This window comes from Corythoichthys intestinalis, chromosome 13 (assembly GCF_030265065.1).
Source record: "Corythoichthys intestinalis isolate RoL2023-P3 chromosome 13, ASM3026506v1, whole genome shotgun sequence".
Lineage (NCBI taxonomy): Eukaryota > Metazoa > Chordata > Actinopteri > Syngnathiformes > Syngnathidae > Corythoichthys > Corythoichthys intestinalis.
The window spans coordinates 21565524-21590358 of NC_080407.1; the positions used below are offsets into that span (position 1 = coordinate 21565524).

General features: G+C 39.9%; 1 protein-coding gene and 1 long non-coding RNA gene across 9 annotated transcripts; both read left to right on the forward strand.

Annotated features, from left to right (window-relative positions):
- Positions 1–6444: 6444 nt before the first annotated feature.
- On the forward strand, positions 6445–18639 carry LOC130928044 (gastrula zinc finger protein XlCGF57.1-like). The gene is made up of 3 exons (XM_057854243.1): positions 6445–6569; positions 6844–6951; positions 16386–18639. The coding sequence occupies exons 1-3, from the start codon at positions 6458–6460 to the stop codon at positions 18101–18103; spliced, it is 1938 nt and encodes a 645-aa protein (XP_057710226.1). The 5' UTR covers positions 6445–6457; the 3' UTR covers positions 18104–18639.
- Positions 18640–21181: 2542 nt separating this feature from the next.
- On the forward strand, positions 21182–24560 carry LOC130928098 (uncharacterized). 8 transcript variants are annotated; one of them, XR_009066606.1, is made up of 10 exons: positions 21225–21300; positions 21715–21748; positions 21824–21922; positions 21987–22093; positions 23318–23378; positions 23451–23501; positions 23702–23770; positions 23885–23993; positions 24077–24146; positions 24281–24560. It is a non-coding gene; the product is annotated as an uncharacterized LOC130928098 (long non-coding RNA). The 8 variants fall into 8 exon arrangements; XR_009066609.1 differs by having other exon boundaries at positions 22017–22093; XR_009066607.1 differs by lacking the exon at positions 21715–21748 and having other exon boundaries at positions 21182–21300.
- Positions 24561–24835: the final 275 nt, after the last annotated feature.

Consider the following 24835-nt stretch of genomic DNA (forward strand, 5'->3'; position numbering starts at 1 on the left):
TTGCTAAACCATATAAACATTAAAAGCCCTAGCTCCATTGACAAATGACATGAAATACATTAGACTTGACAGTGGATGTTAGCAAGAACAAAAGATTTTGAATTGAAAATTTCGTAACTCACCTTCCGAGCACAAGATGCCTGCCGAATTTTCGTGTACGAGGACGTGTTTCACCCAACCAGCAACGTAGCATTTATAAGCCTCCAAGCTCTTAAAGTTTTTCAAACTTTCGTGAGAATAGGCTGATTTTGTGTGGACAAGATAGTTGTAAATATCAGGATATCAGATGTCAGGCGAAGCCAGCGGGTCGAAAAACATCGATTTAGGCATCAAATACGGATCTGGCGAATGGATAAACTGAAGCTTTTCAACGTAACGCCTTTTATGCAACGGATCCAATGAGTTTACAGCGTCAGACAACACTGGGGCTTCCATGAATTGCTTTATAACTTGCTCGACTAATTGAAAACAATGAGAATAGGTCTGAAAAAGAGGTACAATATGGCGGCCGGAAACAGCGACATGCCCATTTTGTGACGTAGGTGAGTAGGGTCTATACTCAGTGACACTGTCACAAATAAATACCAAACAAAAAATGATAACAGTGTAATTTTTTTTTTTTTTTTTAAATAAAACCCGGACCGACCCATCTGGCCGGCCGGCCCTTCTGGAATCGTCCAGAAGCTCCCGATTAGTCACTCCGGGCCTGGGCATACGTGTGTAATCCCATCATGCACGCCTTGTATGGAGAAGACGAGCCAGCATGACAAATTTGGACTGAAACGGCTGTTTTTGGATGGGAAAAACTAAAACAGATCCTCAGCACCACCTGCTGTGATTGACTTCCAGCCCCGCCTACCAGCCCCCGCTGATGAAAATCTCTGGACTCTGCTTCAAAGTGCTTGTACCTCAGCACTTGTTTGTTTTTATTCATAATTAATACCTTGTTTTTATTCAGTCCACTACATGTCAATGTACTTTTCATATATTATCCTAATATTCAGAGGTGGGTAGAGTAACCAAAATTTTTAATCAAGTAAGAGTAGCGTTTCTTCTAAATAATATTACTTTAAGTAAAAGTAGTCATCCAAAAATGTACTTAAGTATGAGTAAAAAAAAGTATTCGTTGAAAAGAAAACTCAAGTAATGAGTAACATTGTGAGTAACTGCTTACCATCTCAGATTTTTTAAATAATGGTATTTATAGATTTATTTATGGCATAGGTGTCAAACCAATTCCACAAAGGGCCAAGTGGGTGCTGGATTTTGTTCCGACCGATACCGCACAAACAGTTTAACCAATGAATTTTCTGTTGAAACAAGCAGCACCTGACAAAGTTTAACTGATCACGAATGTAAGAGATCGGATTGATCAAAAGGTGTCCTCTTCATTGGTTGGAAAGAAAACCTGCACCCACTTGGCCCTTTATGGAGTCAGTTTGACCCCAGTGATTTATGGTATTTGGTAAACATTTTTTTCAGCATAACTTCATCTGCATGAACTGTTATTATTATATGGAAGTCGAAGCAGGACGACATGGAGGACGACTTGGAACGGTTCTTGCGGTCTAGAGATATCAGTCACGTGGATATTATGCGCATGAAAACAGACAAGGTTCGTATTCACACTGTCAAGTGTATATCATGGAATACTAATACGGTGTGGTTACACACCGAGATACCGTCGTTTATTCTAGCATTAGGCTACTATTGAAATCATTAACACTTCATACAAAATTACCTAATATGTGCTGACACTTTCAATTATGTGTAATATGGTATTTAAAGCTGTTGTAGTTTTGTGCCACTACTCTGTGAATTTATCTTTACAGTAGTTATTATTGAGCTAAATTTGATGTATTTACTCAAATTTTCTGTTTGCGGGTTGATATGGCTGTAATTTCCATCATGACTGATGGGCAAATATATCACTTCATATGATGATCGAGTAGCTAAGCTTTCATTCTGCCAACAAAAAAAATGTCCAGCACCAATAAAGAAAGTCTTTTACAAAATGAAAAGACAAAATAAGCTCAAGAAAAAAAGTGTACCTGGTGGATCCTCCACTGAGCCCAAAAATGAAGGTCAGGGAATGGCAATCGCACGGCAAAAACAAGTCTCTGCAGAAAAGACTTGCAGAGAAATTGAAATTTGATGGCTCCATTTTAAAACTAATGAATACTATCAAGTGAAGACGAAAGGTGGTGGAGCAACGACACATGCTACCACAGAAAAAAACAACAACCGTTGCCCAGATTTTGGAATTGGGAAAGGAGTTGTTTTTCCCAGATGGAATTTCATCTAAAGGATAAGTTGGTGACTTTACGTTTGAGGTCTGTGATTTTAAACGAAAGGAGATTTCTCTAGATGAAATGGTTGGCAGATTGTATGAAAATACCAAACTGATGCTGCTTAGATTTTACATCTGCACAAAAGAACAGTTTTCAACATCTCACGTGGATTGTGAAGATCCATTATCTGATGATTCATCTGTTACCATGTCTGAGGGAGCACTTTCACAGTGGTTTGGAGAAGAAGATCATCTTTATACAAATGTACGGACTACGGAATCATGAGAACTTATCCGACAGTGACCGAAATGAGGAGGTTCGTGTTAGTTGGTAAAATATTTTGTATGTGGACTAAAAACAGTGTGGTCAATCCCAACAACAAATTTTATGGTGATATAATGGCAGCTGTATTTGCTCGATTTTTTTCTTTGGGAGGGGGGGACTATCACCGCCAATGTTTTTTTGTCATATTAACACTAACTACCGTATTTTCCGCACTATACATCGCACTTAAAAGCCTTCAATTTTCTCAAAAGCATCGCTTTATAATCCTATGCGTCTATATGGATCAATAGACCCTACCCACGTGACGTCACAACTCCGTTCTCCTGACTGGTGCCGCCCACTTGTCCGTCAACACATCGTGTTGACCTGTTACGGCTACGTTCATTCCTCCTATTTATGGCGTGTTTTTCTGCTCGTTAACATTAATAATCAAAATGGTGAAGGCGTGTGTGGCGGTTGGTTGCAGTAACAGGGAAGATAGAGGGACAGACTTGAAGTTCTACCGTATTCCGAGAGACCCGTAGAGGAGAGCGAGATGGACTGCTGCAATTCCACGAGAATACTGGGCACCAAACGATCACCACAGACTATGTAGTAGTCATTTTATATCTTGTAAGATGCATTTAATATATATTTAGAGGGTTTTAGGCTGACAACCACAATTAAGATCATCGCGAGGCTAATCGCCGACAACATACAGTTTCAAATTCAAGACGTTTATTTCTTCCACCATCATTATTTTTTGAATAATATTTAGCTGGTACCAAGTGAAAGAAGCTGGCCTCGTCTCCGGATCATCAGTTAAACAGGGGTGTCCAAACTTTTTGCAAAGGGGGCCAGATTTGGCGTGGTAAAAATGTGGGGGGCTACCTTGGCTAATTTATGTAGAACAATATATTTAAACAAATTTTAGCAAGCCCTTCTGTGTTTCACATTTGCTGTATTATTATTTTTTTTTTTATTCATAATTTCAACAATCTCGTCTTTGTGGCGTTCTCTTTCGACCCTCGGGCTCTTGCGAAATACTGCTGCTGTGAAATTAAACTAGCTTCAAGTTGCTTTAATTTCTCGCTGCGTATTTTCCGTGTAATCTTGTCGTACATGTCAGCGTGTCTTGTTTGGTAATATCGCCTCAAATCGAACTCTTTCAAAACAGCAACTGTCTCTTTGCAAATGAGGAAGACACAGTTGATGCGTATTTTATTCAAGAAATAGTCCAATATCCACCTATCCTTGAAGCGTCGGCCATCGCAGTCAACTTTTTTTTAAAATGATTGTCGCCATTTTAGAAAATTGGAAGTAAAGGGTCACACGGGGTAATGTTGCTTAGAGTGCTGCTCTTAAAGTTTTTCAAACTTTTGTGAGAATAGGCTGAGTGTCTGTGGACAAGATAGTTGTAGATATCAGGGTAGCATATGTCAGGCAGAGACGGCGAAGACAGCGGGTCGAAAAATACCGATTTAGGCATCAAATATGGATCTGGCGAATGGATGGACCGAAGCTTTTCCACATAACGCCTTTTATGCAACACATCCAATGAGTTTACAGCGTCTGAAGACACCGGGGCTTCCATGTATTGCACTATAAATTGCATGATAAATTGAGACCATTGAGAATACGGACACACAATGACGGACAATATGGCGGCACAATACAGCGACACGTCATTGTGTGACGTTGGTGATAGGGGTCTATATAGACCCCAATCACATGATGTCACAACTCCGCCCCCCTGACTGGTGCCGCCATATTGTCCGTCAGCTCATCGTGTTTACATATTACTGCTACGTACATTCCTCCTATTACTGCGTGTAACGAGCCTGACAATCGTGAACATTGATTAATCAAAATGGTGAAGGCATGTGTGGCAGTTGGTTGCAGTAACAGAGAAAATCAACGGTCATTTTAGTAGTTGCTGTGCGCCCATTGTTAAAAGGGCAAATCTCTAAAGCAGCACGGTTTGTTTATCTCGGTCCATGATGCGTTTGTGTCGACAGCTGTCAGACAGCAGCGAAAACATCAATATGATGCCAACACGATTGCAGACATCATCAGACGGAGACTACGAAGCTCGTCGCCACGGTCGCGCAGCAAGAAGGTGAGCGCAACAACAGGTGTTGTGCCGAAAAATGGCCGCCCTGCGTAAAATGTCCCCCCTGACGGGAGCGCCCACACAGAAACGACTTTCTTGTACCGTGAATATGTATTATTTTACTCTGCTTGAACTAATAAATGTCATACCTGTGTGATTGTCATTAGGATATGGTCGTGAAAACCCGTCGACTAATACATTTCTGTTCAAAGATCGTTATGTAGCCCAGTCCACGATTTGTTACTAAAATACAGTACTAATATTTTGTGTAATTTAATTATTTAAAATTGATCTTACAGTCGTAAATCCATTACTGTAATGCGTCCATGAAAACATTTGATGTTTTCACGTCAATAAAGCGTTAGAAATAAGCGCTCCCGTCAGGGGGGACATTTCATGCGGGGCATCTATTTTTCGGCACACACCGGCCCGTTGTCGATCAAGTTTCATTTTACAATCGTGACAACGGTGACACTCAGCTGACCAAATGTCTGTTGATATTCGGGCCGGTGCCGGTTTTGGGTACCCGACTCCTCACCGTGACATAAACTGGAGTATGATTGGAAATTTTGTGGTCTCAGGACGAGCTCTGACGCACGGGACGGGACCGGTGAGATTTTGGCAGAACTATGGACGGTAGGAAACATCGGTTTGGGCATCAAATATGGATCTGGCGACTGGATCGACCGAAGCTTTTCCAAATAACGGCTTTTATGCAACTCATCCAATGAGTTTACAGCGTCTGAAAGCACCGGGGCTTCCATAATTTGCAAGTGAATCCACCTTTAGAAACTACGATCTTTGACAATACGGACACACGATGACGGACAATATGGCGGCACAATGCAGCGATCACGTGATTGTGTGACGTTGGTGATTGGGGTTTATATTCGTACATCAAAAGCAGATCAGAACAGATGAGATTTTGGAGACATTTAAAGGGAAGGAGAATTCAAATAAAACGGTTACTGTTCTTGGGGTGACGTTAAAGGCCTAGTTCGTTGGAAGGACTAATTGTAAACAGGTTGGTGTGCCGATCGGAGCGCGGGTAGAAAGGTGACATGAATCCACTGCTGAATTCAAATGGCTTTAATTTGCCTTATATTCACCCAAATCTTCCTTGATGTGCAAAAAATGAGGAATTGTAACTCCACGGGGCATAAGGTATGAGATCAATCTGTAAACAATACAACAAAAAAGGAATAAGCTAAAATATTATCACAAATTTCAATTTAATCAGGAAAATACAGTCAAGTGCACACATTCACTAACAAGCATATATTATGACTGAATTCGCTTACAACAAATGGACGAATGCTTTTATCTAGCGGCCATAATGGGAAACTACCGTACACGTCAAATAATACAGATCATGCAACATCAACATTGTATATGCATCGCGAAGGCATAAAAAACACATAAAATGCACATATACAACTCCATTAGTGACCGTTAGCGAAAGCGACCCATGCTAATATGCTAACGAATTCACGAACGTAAATCTTACATAAAAATGTCTTAATGTAAAGCGCTTTGACAACGGTGAACAGCGCTCTTCTTCCGCAAGCGGACCACGCTCTTGATTGGCTGTGCGATGTTGAGTCGCGTGCAACAGCCGCTCTCCCGATTGGCTTTTTATAAGAGAAAGAGAGCAAAGGAATAAGGACATAAAGAAGATAAAAGATGAAAACGCGCCATTTTTCCTCCTTTCTCGACAACGTGTCCTGCATCGTGGTCTAAAAAATCATTAGCTAATCTTCGTCTCAGCATTCAGAAATCAAGTGGGAAAATGTCGAGACCGGAGGAACTTTGTGGACTAGTGAAAGAGGAGCCCCAACGTCACCGACACTCGACTGTGTGCAAACTAATGCACGCTAAGGTTGTTCTTCACAGACTAGAAGGTTGGTTCACTTTCGATGATAAGTACACTGTACATGACAGATTGCGGTGATGAGAATTCGTTTTTAATGTTAACAGTAGTGCTGTCAAGGGATTCCAATTTTTAATCGCAGTTATCGTGATGTCAATAACTTTCAATGACTTTTGTGCTGGATGAGAAGACAACAAAACACGAATAAGCAAAAAAATGGCTAGGATGAATTTTCTCCAACAGAAATCAACTTTGGGGACACAACTTTGCAAATGAAGAAATAAGATGTGTTTGTGGTCTTGCAGATCTATATGTCAGCCAAGCCCATTATCCTGAGCACCTGGAGTCTGCATGCATCAAGGACGAGGAGGAAAAGGCGCCATCCATTAAGGAAGAGTTCGTACGCATCAAAGGTCATCCCAAGCATTGCTTTTTCCTCATTAGTACAGAAATGTTTTTCAGTCTAATATAGTATTTTTCATTCCTTTTACATTGTGGTGTTGCTTACATAGTAGCCGTGCAATGGACTCGTTAGCCAACATCAGGTTGCACCACTGCATCGATTGAAAGATTTCCTTCTATGTAAATGATTTGCTTTGTTTGAAGGAATTACACGATGCATACATACATATTTGGCGGAAAACACTCAGGTGACTTGAAGTTCCGCTCTGAGACCTCCAATTTGGCCAAATTTCAAAATTGTCCTATATGCATGTGTGATACACCATTGGAAAGCTTAAAATCACAATTTTCTGGGGGAAGAAAAATTTTGAACAGGAGGGCATTTAAAAAAAGAAAAAAATTAAACAGCGAAACCCTAACTGGAGGTGAGAGCATGAGAGAGCATAATTAAGACGCCATGATTTTCACGTGATATTATCACATACTCACATTGTTTCGATTCAAAAACTCCATGTAGCATGTATCACCGAGTGTCAAGACACAGATGTGAATGGCCACAGACGGATTTTGGGGGGATTTTATGGGTGAAACACGGTAATCAGGGTACCCGTGGGTTATTAAAAGTATTAAAAAAGCATTGAATTTAGTTTTCCAAGAGCAGAAACTGCTTTTTCAGCCTTGTCTGTGTTTTCCGCCATATATATATATATATATATATACATATATATACATATACATATATATACATATAGATAGATAGATAGATAGATAGATAGATAGAGTACTGTGCAAAAGTTTTAGGCAGGACACCTGCCTAAAACCTTTGCACAGTACTGTATATTTTTATTATATTATGTATATACAGGATATACTGTATGTATATATTTTCCCCCAGTGGAAGCTTCCATGATCCTAATACATTTAATTAAAAAAAAAAAAAAACATATATATTAGGGGGGTTTAACGGTACACAAAAATCTCGGTTCGGTATGTACCTCGGTTTTGAGGTCACAGTTCGGTTCATTTTCGGCACAGTAAGAAAACAAAATGCAAAATATAAATGTGCTAGTTGTTTATTACACACCTTTGTGCTTTTAACAACAGGAACATTAGCCTATACAAAGCTAGAATTCTGCTCAAAAAGTTGTGGGTATTTAAAGATAATCCAACAACAATTTGCCTTTCAGACCCCGCGTATTGGTCAGCTTTCTGAAAGGAAGAAGGAAAAAAAGAAGTCCTGTGCTAAAGAGAAAAGCAATCCCAATGACAAAGACTTTAACATGTATTTTACAAATGAAATGCCTCAATGAATCTTTTTTTTTTCTTATGAACGGTTTAGCTTTATTGGTGGATTTTCTCAAGTTAAAGCGCCACACAGAAATTAATAAATGTAATTGTGTAAGCAGGATCTGTGTATAATTCGTATTATTTAATTACACGTGTTTTAACTCATTTCAATTTATTTTATTTAAATGCGCTACTATTTATTTTATTATGTGTTTATATTTTACAAATATTATACAATACTAATATTCATTTATATTGTATATTTTATGTTGTTTAACTTTAGTTCCGATGTGAATATTAGTTCCTACTTGTTTTGTTGTGGTAGGAGGGTTTTGTATTGAACACGGGGCCGTGTTAGTTATTATTATAGCAGAGAAGACAGCAGTAAATCAACAAAGACAAGTTAACTGTACCCCGATCTACCACTCAAGAGATCTGATGGACTCAAAAAGTGGATCACCATTGCATATTAGTTTGAAAATCGACTGGATCCACCGTATTTTTACACGAGTGACTTCCAGTCTGCCCGATCCTATCTACCGGTAGTAGTATTGACGCAGGAGAGTCGCGTGTCGCGTCAAATAATAAACTCTGCCGTTCTTTTCGCGCGCGTCGTGTCGAGCCGCTTCTGGGACGCGTCTAACACGCGGCCGCACTGCAACTGGTGTGCATTGGCTGATTGACTTTAACGCCCGCGTTTTACTTCGTTCTCGCGGCAGCCACTTTGTCGCGCCGTTCACGTTTCTGGGTTATACTGGCCAAAAAGTAAGTGTGATTTTTGGATAGATGACTGATGACTTTGTCAAAGCAGCGCTGCCAACTGTTGTGGAATAAACAGTAGAAGCTAGCGACGTTAGCCGAAAGCTAACTCGTGGCAATCCCCGATCATAGTTGTTGTTGCGTTCGCTAGGGTAAGCGTGTTTAAATTGCGCGTCATCTACGATCTTGTCTGAAAGGGTTAATCCACTGTCAATCGGGAAAGGGGTGTGGATGTGCATATAAGCGGGTCGGCGTCGTGGTAATTCACGGTCACGTTGCCGTAGAGACACACAACGCTGGTGAGTTTGTGCACATTTATTTGTATTTGTATTATGTATTTCCACCTTCATGCTTCAAGCATTGCACTGCTTTTGGACAGTTCGGCGTTTCTTTCACGGTGATCGCATGACTGCCTTCTAGTTCGTGTTTTACGAAAGCCGCTGACAGGTGACAGTTGACATAGCGTGTTGGTTCAGCGTAGCCATTGAGTCAATCTCGCAGCGAATCAGCGAGCGGCGCAGGTCACGCAGTGAATCATGTGAAATGTAGTCTTGGGACAACACTGAAGTGGTGCTTTTTAATATGTTCGCTTGTGTGAAAAAAACTACATTTCTTCACGCCATTAGACACCACTTCTACAGGCTCTTTCTATCGCTCCACACAGCCTGCCGAGAGCCCCAAGCTGTGTTCGTACTGTTTAGCGCCATGTGTTAATAAAGAAACAAAGTTGTCAGTACGTCGTGTGTTCGATACCTTTGTCAACAAAATGCTTACAACAAGACACTATGCACGATCCGTTTAAGAGACGCTGGGACTGGAGAGCTGTGAGTAGTAGGAGGCGAGGGGGAATTGAGCGAGAAGCAAAACTTTGCGGTCGAATGTGGCGGCAGTCCGCCATTATTTTGTTTTCTTATTGTTGCCACAATAGAGTGGAGAAAGCCATCAATGACTCATCTCCTTCTTTCCCCCCAACGTTTTTAAAGTACTATTTTAGAGCTGCCGGATCTGCCAAAATCAACATGAAGTCTGATTATTATTTTTTTAAACAATGTCATCAGATAGACAAAAACATAAAATTATGTGCAAATGCATCTTTGCACTTTCAAATCATGAAAATAATAACAGCCTATATTTGCCCAATCTTCTAATCTCGGTGGGTCTTGTCTCCATTTCATGTCAGGTAGTCTAGGCACATTGTTTGCATCCTGATTAGCGTCTGGCTAATACATGTTAGGTCCAACATAAAATTCCAACCTCCTCTTCTTCCTTCAACTCTTCAAAAACTTGGATCTCCTCCCTTGCGCTCGATCTTTCGCTTATATCGCTGTTTGAATCATTGTTTGAAGGGCTTTGTATGGCGGCAGTATGGCGCGCTGCCATCGCTGTTCTCGGTGTGACGTATCACTCCTGGGTTCGTCCCCTTTCAGGCTCGAACTTCGGAAACGCGATTATTTTGTCAAATATACAACATATGAATTATTTTTTAATGCTTTATTTGTTGGACAATGTTTAATTACTTAATTGTGACCCTATTTGGCATGTTATGAAATTACTTCACATTTGGTCTTTAAGATGACGCTCGTCACGGTAAATGCTAATGCTGGCAACAACGCAAATTCTATGCTAACGCTCCAAGGTCCGAGTCACGTAGCATCGCGTTTGCAGCGGCGTCACAAGCCCTTTCCCTCTCCCGCTCTGCTCTTTTGTCTCTCAGACATCTCTTGCGTCATTTCACCGAATTGCAAACGCACGCGTTTACATCCTCAGTAACGGCATTGCAAAGATGGTAAAAGTAATTTATTAGATTACTCACTACTGACAAAAATAACTCTGTTACACTCGAACGCCATTATTAACAACACTGCTTATATGGACTTACGATCTACCAGCTTGTTGTCTCCTGTCGTCTTCCAAAATTACAACTGGGTGACGGTGCTTCAGGTGTCATTCACGGCTGACGTGCTGGCAAGCTTGCATTGAAGAGACCACTACCCTCCTTTGTTTAGTTTAAATAAGTACATGCTTTTGCCACTCTGGTGTGCTTTTTTGCCTTTGTGCCGCTTTCCCCGCTTGCATACTTTCCACACATATATATTTTTTTTAACCCTTCATTAACCGTCGACGGGATGTTGTGCTCGCCGACGCATTTACATCATCGATGACGTAGATTAGTCGGGACAGGTCGAGTTAATAGTTAACACTTTATTTGATGGCGGCGTCATAAGAATGCCGTAAGACTGTCATAAGTATGTCATGACTAGGGCTGCAGCTATCAAATATTTTAGTAATCGACTAAAAATTCTATCGATTAATCGGGTAGTCGTATAAAACATTATTTTTTAAGTAAAGAGCAATTATAAATATAGATGAGAAAACAAGACATTTCATCTAATAATGTTGAACAATTTTCAGTCAATCAATGCCTTTATTTTCGATGTACATTGTTGAAAACGGCCAACAACCTAATTGCATCTCAAATGTTACTAAAAAAAGGACTAATTCACTGCTTTCACTTAAAAAAACTTGTAGATCTTTTAAAATATATATATATTTCTTACCTAAAAATGTCATTACGCTTGATAACACACATCACTTAAAAGTTAGTTTTTTTTTCCACATGTTTCATTTGAATTTCCACTTGTGTCAAGCTATAAGTTCTAGTTAAGTTTTAAGTTGGTCTAAACTGTAAGTCTTGATAGGATTTTGAGTTTTTGCAGTGTTCAAAATAAATGCTGTGCTGTATTGGAGCACATTATGCATCAGTGCTACTTAGTGTTTTATCCAGCAATGACTACTGAGCTAAAATTGACAGTTAGCATTATTAAGTTTTTATTTTACACCCTAATCACTCTACAGCGCTGTTTTCACAGATTAAATAAAGCCTGTATGTAAGAGTTAGCTACGCATCGACAGTGGTCATAATGAATAGAAACCTAGCCCTCCGCAGGAATAACGTTACGTGAGCGAGTCACAGTAACGTTAATCTTATTCATGAGCGCTGCGTTAATCTTATTCATGAGCGCTGAGAAGTGTACTGCTTTAAGGTGGCGGCTGTTTTATTAACACCGCCGAGTCGATCATTTCGCATCTAGTTCTACGTACATGTGATATCTATGACACGCATCAGACGCTACCATAGCAACATGCGGGCGTAGTATTTTTAGCAACGTTGGCGCAGTTTGTAACGGCTGTCGGCTGCAGTAAGGTTTTTTTTCTTTTTTTCTTGCTTCTTCCTCTATGCACGTGATGTCAACGCGTTGTCCCGCATTAAAAGTAGTCCGGGCAAAACGTAATGCTTAGAGCTGGCAAAATTAAACGATTCCTTGAGGTGAATAAAGTTACTCGGATCAGTTTTTAAACTCGAGTTGCTCGAGTATTCGTTTCAGCTCTAGTCATGACCCTAACATGGGCATTAATGAATGCATATGACAGATATCATTAAGTGTCATCTGGCAAATTATGTCACTAATTACATTTATGTCCAGCTCTGATTCTTTACATCCATTCAAAAATGCGATAATTTGCCGGATGACACAAAATGATATCTGTCATAAGCATTGATTCCTGCTCATGGCACTGTCATGTCATAATTATGATGTTCTTATGACAGTCTTATGGCACCACTGTCAAATATCAAATACCCTAACAAGTAATTAATGAAACAACTGGAACAGTAACTGCAGAAATAATTAGCTCAGAACATGAATTTTGATTGTCATTTAGTACATCTGTAGCGCTGCAATGAGTGCTAGGCATCTTGGACGACAACAGTGTTGACAGCAGGTGGCAGCAGAAGTTGACTGTCTCCCTCAAGGGAGCAGTGATGGCAAAATGAAGCTTCTTGACGCAATGAAGCTTTGCAGCCAATTGGTTCAAAGCTTCGTGGTGGTTCATTTGGTCTTATGATGCCGCTGTCAAATAAAGTGTTACCTATTTATATCTTTTGGTGTAAATACCCCATATTACAGTGAGGACATCTGCGACTTATAGTGCAGCTTATTTACGTACTGATGTCATTTTTGAGTCAAATTTGGTGGGTGGTGGCTTATAGTCAGGTGCGCCTTGTAGTCCAAAAATTGCGGTAATTGCAGTAAAAAAAATCATTTAGAAATATTTTATGAACATACTAACAAGACATACACAGGCATAGTGCAGTGACAATATAAAACATTTAATCATAATAAAATGCTTATATTCAACCAATAAATATTAGTCAAGCACGTATTTTACTTTACCAGTGATTCATTGCTTGCAACTAATACCCCTTTCCCACTGAAACTAGTGGGTCAACGCGCATTTTTCCAAGCCGATGCATCCCACTAGCAATTGGCATTTGGCACCTTTCCCATTGACGAAAAAAGCCGTGTCTTTTTTTTTTTTTTTACCCGTCTAACCCCCACCCCTCCTCAGCCGTGCGTAAGGTGCGTGACGTCACCACGCTAAGATGCGCTTCGACAAGTGCGACCGAATTCATTCAGTTCAAGGAAGTTAACAATGCAAAGCAACATGGAAGCCTCCTTTCCGTTTGTGTTCTCTGTTTTCATGCGTTTTACTGGCCGCAAAATGGTCGAAATGCAGCAAAGGATCAACACTGTGCTTGTGCTGAGGCAACGTAGGCGACGTAAATTTTCGTTTGAAATTGAAAGGTTGAAAGGAAATTGATTGATTGTGTACGTCACAGGAGGAGGAGAAGAGCCTTTGTTTCGTCTGTTATGGCTATTGCTAACGCTGCAACACCGACTGTTCGCCGTATGTGGATCCGAGCTAGAGCACATGGTTTTTGTTTTTTGTTAAGACGCATCACGTACTAGCGAAGTCACCACGTAGATTAGGGTGTTGACTGTTGACCCGGGGTTTTGCTTTCACACTGCATGGCGATCAGAGCCGAGGTGATTTTAACACGGGTCGCTTGGCGGGTTGATTGACACGGGTCGAAGCGGGTCGCTGCACCTTTCCCACTGCCACCAAAAGCCGATTGTTAGCGGGTTGACACGGGTTTTTTGGCCAGTGGGAAAGGGGTATAACAGGTTAGTTCTGCGCACAACACTGCAGTCACCCAGTTTTGGTTTTTCGGCGTATGCGCCATTAAAGGATGAATTAGTTTTCCCCGAGACGTTATTTCAATTCTTTTGATCCGTAAGCGTAAACTTGAATTAGTCCACAGAAAAGATTTGTAGTCGTCGAAAAAAAGAGTTGTATTCACGCTCCCACAAAAAAAATCTGACATCAGAATTTGGTGGTTACATATACAAATGCCTAAATACAAACACGAATGCGTAAATATGAGCACTTTTTTTTTTCTACGAACACGAATGCAAGTTTTATTGGGTTAGTAGTAGGTAGTAGTAGTAGGTCTGTCCCAAACAACAATTTTTTTTCCAGATTAGTCAGCAGATTTTAGTCACCTAGACTAGTCACCTATTCTAATGTTTATATATTTTATTCAATTATTATTTATTTTACCATATAGTACAGTTAAATTTGTGTTAACCCTATTTCATTTCTTTTGATTCATAACCATAAAACTTGAATTAGTCCATAGAAAGGATTCCTTGTCGTCAAAAAGAGAGTTGTATTCACGCACACCCCAAAAAAGATCTAACGTCAGAATTTGGTGGTTACAGATACAAATCCCTTAATACAAACACGAATGCATAAATATGAAGACAATGTTTTCATTAGCAGTGCAACGGTTCGCGGTTCAAAACCAAACCGAACGGTTCGCCCTGTTCGGTTCAATACGCCTTTATGAACCGCGCCTTTTTGGTTTTGCAATTACAGTAATTTATTCCGAACGCTTGTGGAATGAATTGGTCAAACTCTGTATGCCTGTGTGTGACGTGAAGCGCAGCTGTGGAGAAATCCCCCCCCCCCACGAGTAAATGTCCAGCACCTGTGTAATAGGAGCCGAGTAACGCCCTCTCTCGCTTCCGAGCGAGGTGAAAGTGAAACGAGAAAGAAAACAAAAAAAGTTATGGCGAGCGGAGGAGTCGACAGACCGAATTTTGAGGAAGCACCGGCTTCTTTCAAATCTGCGGTGTGGCAACATTTCGGTTTCCCCGTGGACTACAATGCAGACGGAGAGAAAATATTGAAAAAAAACCTAAAACAATTTGCAAGCATTGCTCAGCGCTTGTTCCCTATGCTAACGGCAAGACTTCTAACATGACTCAGCAGTCAGCACTTCAGCCGGCATCTCTCACAGACATCGTTTTCTCAGAGCAGGACAACCCTGAAGATGACAACAGTGAAAACACACGGGTCTATAGAAGAGGCGTTCCAAAAGCCTTACAATACCAGGTCAGAAAAACACAAGAAAATAACCCACGCAGTGGGGATTTGCATTGCAAAAGACATGCAACCATATTCCGTGGTTGAAGATGCGGGCTTCGTTAATTTAATTGCAATGCTTGACCCGCGTTATATTGTTCCCTCGCGGACATATTTCGCCCACAACATAATCCCCGACATTTAAGAAATGGCACGCAAAGCCATTGAAGATGATTTCACGAAAGCACATAGTTTCGCCCTGACCGCTGATAGTTGGACGTCCCGTGCTACAGAGTGCTACTACCTAACTGTGACGGTCCACTATAATTCATACCTGTCAAGTTGTACGGTCTCGTCGTAATTTGTACACGTGAGCACTGGTTTTTAAATGTGTACGCCGTCCGTTACGTTCAAAATCTGCACGTTTTTCGTGCATTGCGTTTTTGTTTTTTTTCATCCGTTCGGATTTGGTCACCGTTTCTGCAAGGAGCCAATGTTCGTTAACACTTGAATGACACGAGAAAAGTCAGACACGGAGAGGGAAGAGTGTTTGTTGAGACGCTGTAGCAAACGCGATGCTAGGCTAGGTGGCTCCAATTTCCTGACCATGGCCGACATCATACAATCTACGCCTAGATATCTTGAGCATATAGAGTTACAAGCGAAATGACATTCGGTAGCGTTAGTAAACAGCCGCCATTTTAGAGCAGTATACTTCTGAGAAAGGCTCTGTTGTAGTAAACCTTCCGAGCGAACCTAAGCAACTTTTTATCCAAAATACTCCTAAATCGGCAAAATCTTAACTTGAGTCTATCTTTAAAGGATGAAACAGTTATAAAATTTTCACATGTCGAAAGTAGACGGAAGGGAACTAAGGCAAAAACGGGAGCAATTTTATCAACTTTATCGGTTGATTCACAACATTAAATGACCTACAAACAATTTTCGGACGCATCTCTATGCGAAACAATGTCTCTTGTGCCTCAAACTTAAACCGCATATATTTTTGATAAATACTTTTCAAAACCGCACCATACACTGAATCCACGAAACCGCAAGGGATCACTATACTTGTTTCAGACGCAGTAGTAGTCCATAAACTATATCACTGGTTTTCTTGTGCTGGCAGGTTTCAGGAGAAATCTTGTGTCTGAGCGGCACAAGCCAGAATCTCCTGGCTTTAAAGAGGATGTTGAGCTCCCCCAAATCAAAGAGGAGGAGGAGCCAGAGCCCTGTCAACAGAAGCCACTTCCAATCAAAAAGGAGGAAAAAGAGCTGCCATGCGTTAAAAAGGAGGAAGAGGAGGAGCATATCACTACGTCAAATGGTGAGCCCTTGAAGACTGAAGATGGTCTGAGTGAGGCTGGCAGAGGGGCGGAGCCTCCAAGCTGCTGCACCAGCAGCTCAACAGAAGGATTGCAGGCAGATATTTTCGGCGCTCCATCAAACAGAAGTGGCACCACATCGAACTCACCTTACAATGATGATGGACATAATAAATCTTACAGTGACGACAGCATCTGCAAATGCTCTCAGTGTGGGAAAACCTTTCCTACCAAGCAAACTTGTCATGCGCATATGAGGATCCACACTGGTGAAAAACAGTTTGTCTGTTCAGCTTGTGGTCAAAGATTCAGTCAGAAGAGCCACTTAAAAGAACACACAAGAACCCACACTGGCGAAAAACCTTTTTTCTGCTCAGTTTGTGGTCAAAGATTTGCTCGGAAGCAAATCTTAAAACGACACAAAAGAATCCACACTGGCGAAAAACCTTTTCCCTGCTCAGTTTGTGATCAAAGATTCAGTCACAAAAGCGCCTTAAAAAACCACACAAGAACCCACACTGGCGAAAAACCTTTTTCCTGCTCTGTTTGTGATCAAAGATTCGCCCAAAAGCAAAATTTGAAAGTACACATAAGAACCCACACTGGCGAAAAACTTTTTTCCTGCTCAATTTGTGGTCATAGATTCCCTCAGAAGCAACACTTGAAAGTACACATAAGAACCCACAGTGGTGAAAAACCTTTTTGCTGCTCAGTTTGTGACCAAAGATTCTCTCAAAAGCAACACTTAAAACAACACACAAGAACCCACACTGGCGAAAAACCTTTTTCCTGCTCAGTTTGTGGTCAAAGATTCACTCGAAAGCAATACATCAAAGAACACACAAGAACTCACACTGGCGAAAAACGTTTTTCCTGCTCAGTTTGTGATCAAAGGTTTGCTCGAAAGGGAAGTCTAACAAAACACATAAGAACCCACACTGGCGAAAAACATTTTTCCTGCTCAGTTTGTGGTCAAACATTCGCTCTAAACCAACACTTGATAGAACACAAAAGAACCCACACTGGCGAAAAACCTTTTTCCTGCTCAGTTTGTGGTCAAAGATTCACTCGAAAGCAATGCATCAAAGAACACACAAGAACTCACACTGGCGAAAAACCTTTTTCCTGCTCAGTTTGTGGTCAAAGATTCAGTCACAAGAGCACCTTAAAAAGACACACAAGAACCCACACTGGCGAAAAACCTTTTTCCTGCTCAGTTTGTGGTCAAAGATTCGCTCAAAAGCAATACTTGATAGAGCACACAAGAACCCACACTGGCGAAAAACCTTTTTCCTGCTTGGTTTGTGGTCAAAGATTCGCTTGGAAGAATCAGATGAAGAGACACGTGTGTGGCGGTGTGAGAAGCAGTGGCCAATCAATGTCTGTAATGCCTGTCATCCATTCTGGCCTCATCAGATTTTGCATGCAGGTTAGATTAGGGTTGGGGGTTACGTTCGTATTCGTGGTACACTTTATTTTTGTGATTGCATTTTTTTTTTGGACTTTGCCATTTTGTGTTTAATCTTTTCTAGCCATCAACGTCTTTCCTTTGGGTCTCTCGCCAACTGGCATTATTTATATCATAATCTCCTTTTCAAACTACACTTTTCACATTCAATATTTGAAACCACAGACCCCAAACTCCAAAAATTCAAAATCATTCATATATATTGTCATTAAATAAATATGGAAATTTAGAATATATTGTTTGTTATTGCAAAAAAAAATACTGGCTCACAAATGAGTTTTTTGTGTGGAGGTTAATGTAATTTTTTTTTTTTCTAAATTGCTATTACAACTCGTGATTGGCAGAGTATGAGGGTCAAATAAAGAAAAATTAAGAAGAATAAGACAGTAAAGTCGTGTTTTTACTACACAAATTTTTCTTTTTTGTAGCAAGTCAAGTTTTGGTGTATCGTTTTTGTTAGTTAACTAAATTTATAAAACACACAGAATCATTTCTGTATTTAACTTTGCAGATTATATATGTTTTGTGTTGAAAATGTTTTTGTTTGTTAATAACATGGTCACCACCTGACACATACAGGGGTCGCATTGAATGAGGCGCTATTGGAATGGAAACGTTCACTGTTGCCATGTTTTTTGTAATAAATTCTACACAAACTTCCTCATCTGTGTTGAATCCATATTATACGTCTCGCCATTTCATTACAAATTTAAGTGGCATGATTTATATACTCTCCCTTTCAAACTATACTTTTTACATTTAATATTTGAAACAGCAGGCCCCAAATTCCAAAAATTCAAAATCATTCAAAATCCTGTCACTAAATAAATATGGAAAATCAGAATATATTGTTCAATATTGCAAAAATACTAATTATAAAAAAATCAATTATGGCTCACAAATTAGTTTTTTTGTGGGGGGATTAACGTTACTATGGCGCATAAATCATTTTTTACTGTACAAAAACTGAAATGTTTTAAAATTCAATTGGAAGTCAAAAATGAGGATGATGATAGTTCTATAATAATGCCCAGTGTGGAAAAGTTAGCTGCACAGTTAGACTGTGGAGTCCAGAAAGGAAATTTATCGTTGGTGTCATCAAATAGGTAGAATATGTTTTGTAGCAATAATATTATTTGTTATTTATTCGTGTACAATGTATTTTAGTGTTGTGTGTACAATTTATTTTAGTGTTGTGAAAAGGGGGTGTTAAACCGAGGCTAAATGAACATTTTGGTTTTAAGATGTTTTCATGTGTCACTGCGCCATCTAGCTGCAGGGATTTGCATAATAATACAATACCGGAACCCTAGGTGAATTAGAACGCTGTCTTTATAGTAGCCTAGTAGTATCACGTAAACTATCCGGCATGCGTGTGTACTGCCGTCGTGCACGGCTTGTATGGAGAAAATGAGCGAGCATGACAAATTTGGTCAGAAACGGCTGTTTTTGGATGGGAAAAACTAAAACAGATTCTCAGCACCCGCTGCTGTGAGTGACTTCCAGCGCCCCTGTACTAGCCCCCGCCAATAAAAATCTCTTGACTCTGCTTCGAACTTTAAAGTGCCTGTGTCACGAAAAAGCATGTTTATTTCATAATACACGTGGTATTTTATGCTCCTGAATGAAATGGACCGCTAGGATGTGTGTGGAAGCGAACGCTATTTATTCAGTTTTTTGAATCCCGTGCCATGAAAATGAGTGACTTCCGGCAACAGTCTTGAGTTGAGAAAGACAGCGCAATGACATGTACGGAGGAAGGAGTCCTCTTCACTATACAGCCGTACTGTTGTATGAGAAGGACTAAGGATTCAGCTGATTTTGCAGATTAATACATTTATTTTTCGCATCACGCCAGCCAAACGGCTGCAGAAAAATCCTGCTGTACAAGGGAGAGGTGTCTGCACCTTTTTGGGGTTTCAAAAGGTTCCCATTCATTGGTGGATATAGGCCAAAACAAGCCCTACTACTGTGGGACCATGGGACTTACGAGGAAGTGAGTAAACATCTTGTTTTGTATTATGTCAAATACCGGGATCATTTTAATATGTAGGTGGCTTGCATTTTGTGGTTGACATGCACGCCCTGTGTTCTGTCAAATTTTCCGACCGATCAGAAATTGCAACTTTGAGTTAAAAATAGTCGCGAATACAGCGATTACAAAGTAAACGCTACAAACTTTCTTTAAATAAAGGACTACTTACGTTTGATCATGGATGGGGATATAAAAAGCTTTCCTCATACACATTAGCTGCACATGTTAGCAGCACAACAACTGCAACCACCCTCCTCCACTGAGTCTCTCTGTTTACGACTTTGCCGTGTAGTAAAGCATTATTTTGCCATATTCGTGTTGATCATTTGGCAGCCAGACCAGCTGCTTCCCCGGCGAGCTCTCCTGTCCGTAATAGCAGGGGAACGAGCTATAAATTGCTCTCCGCCGGGCGGTTTGCCCATCAGCGAAGACAATCGACAGCCCAGTCATCATGTGAAATAATCCGGGCTAGTTATGTGTGATTTTGCGCTTCGAAGACTTTGAAATATCACTCGGTTCGGGTTAACATGTTGGCTAGTTGTCACGCCGCTTGGTTTTTTTACATTCTCCGAAGCCGGGGAAGGGAAATGACGTAAGCCCGATTTAGGCGGCATAAAATATCGTTCGGGAGGTGCAACAGTAAAGGTGAAGTAATTTTGCCATGTCGTCTTGAATAAATGCATTTTTATTATTTCATATTCCATTTAGCACAAGACCGTTATTTGTAGTGACCATGCCATTTATTTAGCAATTGGGGAAAAATACTTGGATAAAAAGAATATCCTGTAAAAATATTGGAGAAGAGAGACTGAAACAATGACATTTTGCGGCTCTCTTCATCACGTTTTCTTCGTTCTGAATAATTCCCCCTCAACGGGCTGACTGGTCCTTCCAAGCCATTTATTTAGCTATTGGGGAAAATACTTGGATAAAAAGAGTATCCTGTAAAAATATTGGAGTAGAGAGACTGAAACAATGACATTTTTTGGCTCTCTTCATCGTGTTTTCCTCGTTGTGAATAATTCCCCCTCAATGGGCGAGAGGAGTCTGGCTGCAGCCCGCCTCTCTCAGTACCCTGCGCCGCTCCTCCCAGTACCCATCCCGCAGACAGGAAATGACGCAATACCGCAGCTCTCAATCCCCTCAGACCGGAAATGTCGTCAACCCTTGCGACGAAAACAAGTTACGTTATTTCACCTCTCGCGAAGAAAACACGGTAAGTGGCCGTACTGAAAAAAAGTTTTTAAAAGCATATGCATGTTTAAAAATGTTAAATAGTTAAACAACACTTGCGGTGAAAATATGAAGTGTTTATTCTGAGTTGAAAAGACCGTACTTATATCTAGTATTCTTGATGTAATTTAAATAATGTCTTCCTTTACTAACTGCATGTGACTTTGCTCTACTTATATTGTTTAATACGTACTGATGAATTCAGCAGCGAATTGGCTAATGCTGCTAATGCTTTTTACATTTTTTTCCCCTCAGTGAACAGTCTTCTTTGTGTAGTTTTCATTATATTGCACTCTTATTTTTCATTATGTACATGCCTGCAATTCGCAGCTCGCTGTTTTTGTTGTTGTATGGTATTGTTGTTTTGCCTTCATTTGTTTTGTCTGGTCCTTTGTAGTTTGAATGTTGTCACATGATCCAAATAGGACAAGGTTGTAATTTTTTCTTGATATTGTTACTCTGCTTAGCTATATATTTTTTCATTATTATTATTTTTTTTTTACTAGCTCCTTGATCACCACCCCATTGGGAAGAAACTAAATCACGACCCCCAAATGGTAGTCTTCCCATGCAGATACAGGGATGTCACACAGATCCAAATGGAAGTAAGTGGCATAAGTAGTAATGTACTTTAGATTTTGGACTGTGCTGAACACTTTTTTTTGATAGACATCGAACACTGTAAAACCCACTGTGCAGACAGGACCAATGGTGACAATATAAGACCATGCCGAGCTTCGTGGACGGTTCAAACTCATCCTGCCCAGGAACGGCTGGTATGTTTTTATGTCTGAGACAAATGTTGTGCTCAGTGGAAATCTGGATAGGCTTATTATTCCTTATATTAGTTAACAATTGGACATAATTGATTATTTACTCTTTGTTTATTTAACCAATCAACATTCTCATTAGCTTATGCAAATCTTGAATATAAAGAGGCCAGAAATGGTGTTGATTGTCTAAAAAAAGAAAGTTTGATTGACACGTGCTGACTTTTGGAACGTTGGCCTGAACAATGAAATGGAATCACCTGTGAATTTTGAGGATTTAGTTTCTCTAAAGAACATAATGTCACTTGTACAATTAAGTAAAATGTAACTTTTTGTGTTTGTTTTTTGCAGATATGAAATGCATATTTATAACTTGTCTAACAAGTAGCTCATTCAAAGGTATAAAAAAGTATTTTTTGGCGTGTGTAGGGTATTTTAACTATGTAGCCTACAGAATGCTTGTATGGGCTCATGTAGGTGTCTGCGTACGTTTGTATTTATATAACATATGTCCGTGTGTATAGATTATGTATTTTTCAGGGAAGGACCATATTTGTGGCTGACCCCTATGTTGTTGCAACATGGTGAAAGCCTACAGGATGTGACCCACACATGCATTTGCCTGTAGGGCTGATTAGTAACAACTACAACTTGGAGCATTGGTTCATTTTCAAAGAACAGTCAAATCATAACAAATTAAATGATCCAAATTCCAATTATTTGTGGGAAGAAAAACAGATCCAATCATGAGATCAGGGAACTATTGTTATCTCTAATGAAATTCAGTATCCATTCATATTGGCATGGCGTTTCCATGATGATCCAGAATAGCCTTGTTTGGTCTTGAAGGTATGTTCCAGTCGATCCTTTTATGTTGCCCCTTCAATTAAAGCAGAATTGCACTCCAGATGATTCATCCAATCATTTGAAGCAAATTTCTAAAATGCCACTCTAAAATTGCGAATGTTTTGTTTCAAGGGCGTTGGCCCGGTCTCAACATTGGTAGGGACGAATATAATGCAAGTAAGGTTGCTCAAAAGTTGGTGGGGACAACTTTAGCATCCTGAAAAGTTGGTCGTGTTATGTCCCTACCGTCCCTATGCAAACCTACGCCCTTGTTTTGTTTGCATGAATCATTTAAACCTGACTGGTTGGTGTTTTTATGCATGGAAACACGTTTGTAATTGTTTAACTACTGTATTTAATATGAACCTATATTTTCATTTGCAGAAAACGTTGACAGTCAATCAACAGGGGGACATGGAAAGAGAGGATTGGAAGTGAAATAGAGGTATTTGTAAAAGTGTGTATATTCATTGATTCAAAACTTGAAGGAAGTGATTCGGTTAAATTCTTACGTTAGGGTTTTCCGGGACAGCCATAGGGGAAGGACTGTGGCATCTTCATGTTGATGGTAGGTGAGTTTAACTGTCCAATTTTGTCCACTGTGATATTTGTATTCATTTATCCATTTGTAGTATGCTCTTTGCACTGTTCTGGATGCTCTCTTTGAGTTTAACCATTGTAAAATGAAGTTCACCGAATCATTCAAATTGGGCTACAAAATATCCTTGTCGTTATTCTTTATTTACGCTTGTTTTTAATTTTTGTTAGACTGATATGCCAACTCTGAGGAAGTGGTGGTGTATATTGATAGCGGACAATTTCAAACTTGGGTGCATGGTAAGTCTTTGAAACTGTTGATATGGCATTCATAGGAAAGTAGGTGCACAGCACCTTAATTCTTTGTTGGAAAATGTGGAATACTTATTTTTGTATTTTTTCAACTTATGTGAGCCACAGGAAAGAGTTTGCCCATTGGACAGATGAGGCAAAAGCATTACTGCAGGGTGAAGTGCCACCAGTCTATCAGTTACAGAAGTGAAATTTGAATATAATTGCTGAGGTCAGCTTTTAAAGACTTTTTAGTGTCCATTACTCTGACGCACTTTTGAACATGCCCCCCTTTATTCACTGATTTATTTTTAGGAAGAGGTGCAACCACAGCTCCTTCAAGTTAGTGGTGGCCCACTCCAAAAAGATATGGCGGGAAAAAATGGTAAGATTGTTTATATACCTAGTTTAATGCAATGCCTGAAAAGAAAAATCAAGTATAAAATTAACAAAGCATCATTCTTATTTTACTTATGTAATATTCAAATAGCTCTTTTCTTTCTCTTTTCCAATGAACAGTTTTGGTAAAAGGATTGTGCAAGACAGCACAAAAGCCTCGGACAGGGCTAGGGGGAAAAAAAAAATCAATGCAGTAGGAGTTCCCAAGCATCCTGCAGATGGAAGAGGATGAGCACGAACTACAATGTCTTGGAGCCATTCAAGTTCTGTTTCAACCATCTGGAAGATGGATTTACCTTTTTTGAGGAGATTGTTGACTAAAGAAAATATCTATTCTCTCAATAATAATAAAAAATAATAAAACTAAAAAAATAAAGTTTACCACATCAGAACTGGTTGTATTGAGTTCATTTTTCTACACTTATGAATTAGTTGTTTTTTTTCTTTTATCCCAGATGTTAGTTGTAGGTAGTTTTAATTACCTGTGATGAAGGCGGGAGTGCTTGCCGAAAAATGTCAGGTAATTAAAACAACCTACAACTATTGTCTGGCATAAAAGAAAAAAACAACTAACACATGACAACTTTTGTCATTTCTGTTTGAAATAAAGGTGCCTTTCCTGGAGCAGAAAGTTTAATATAGTTTCTGAATTAGTTAATTAGGATCTTCACCCAC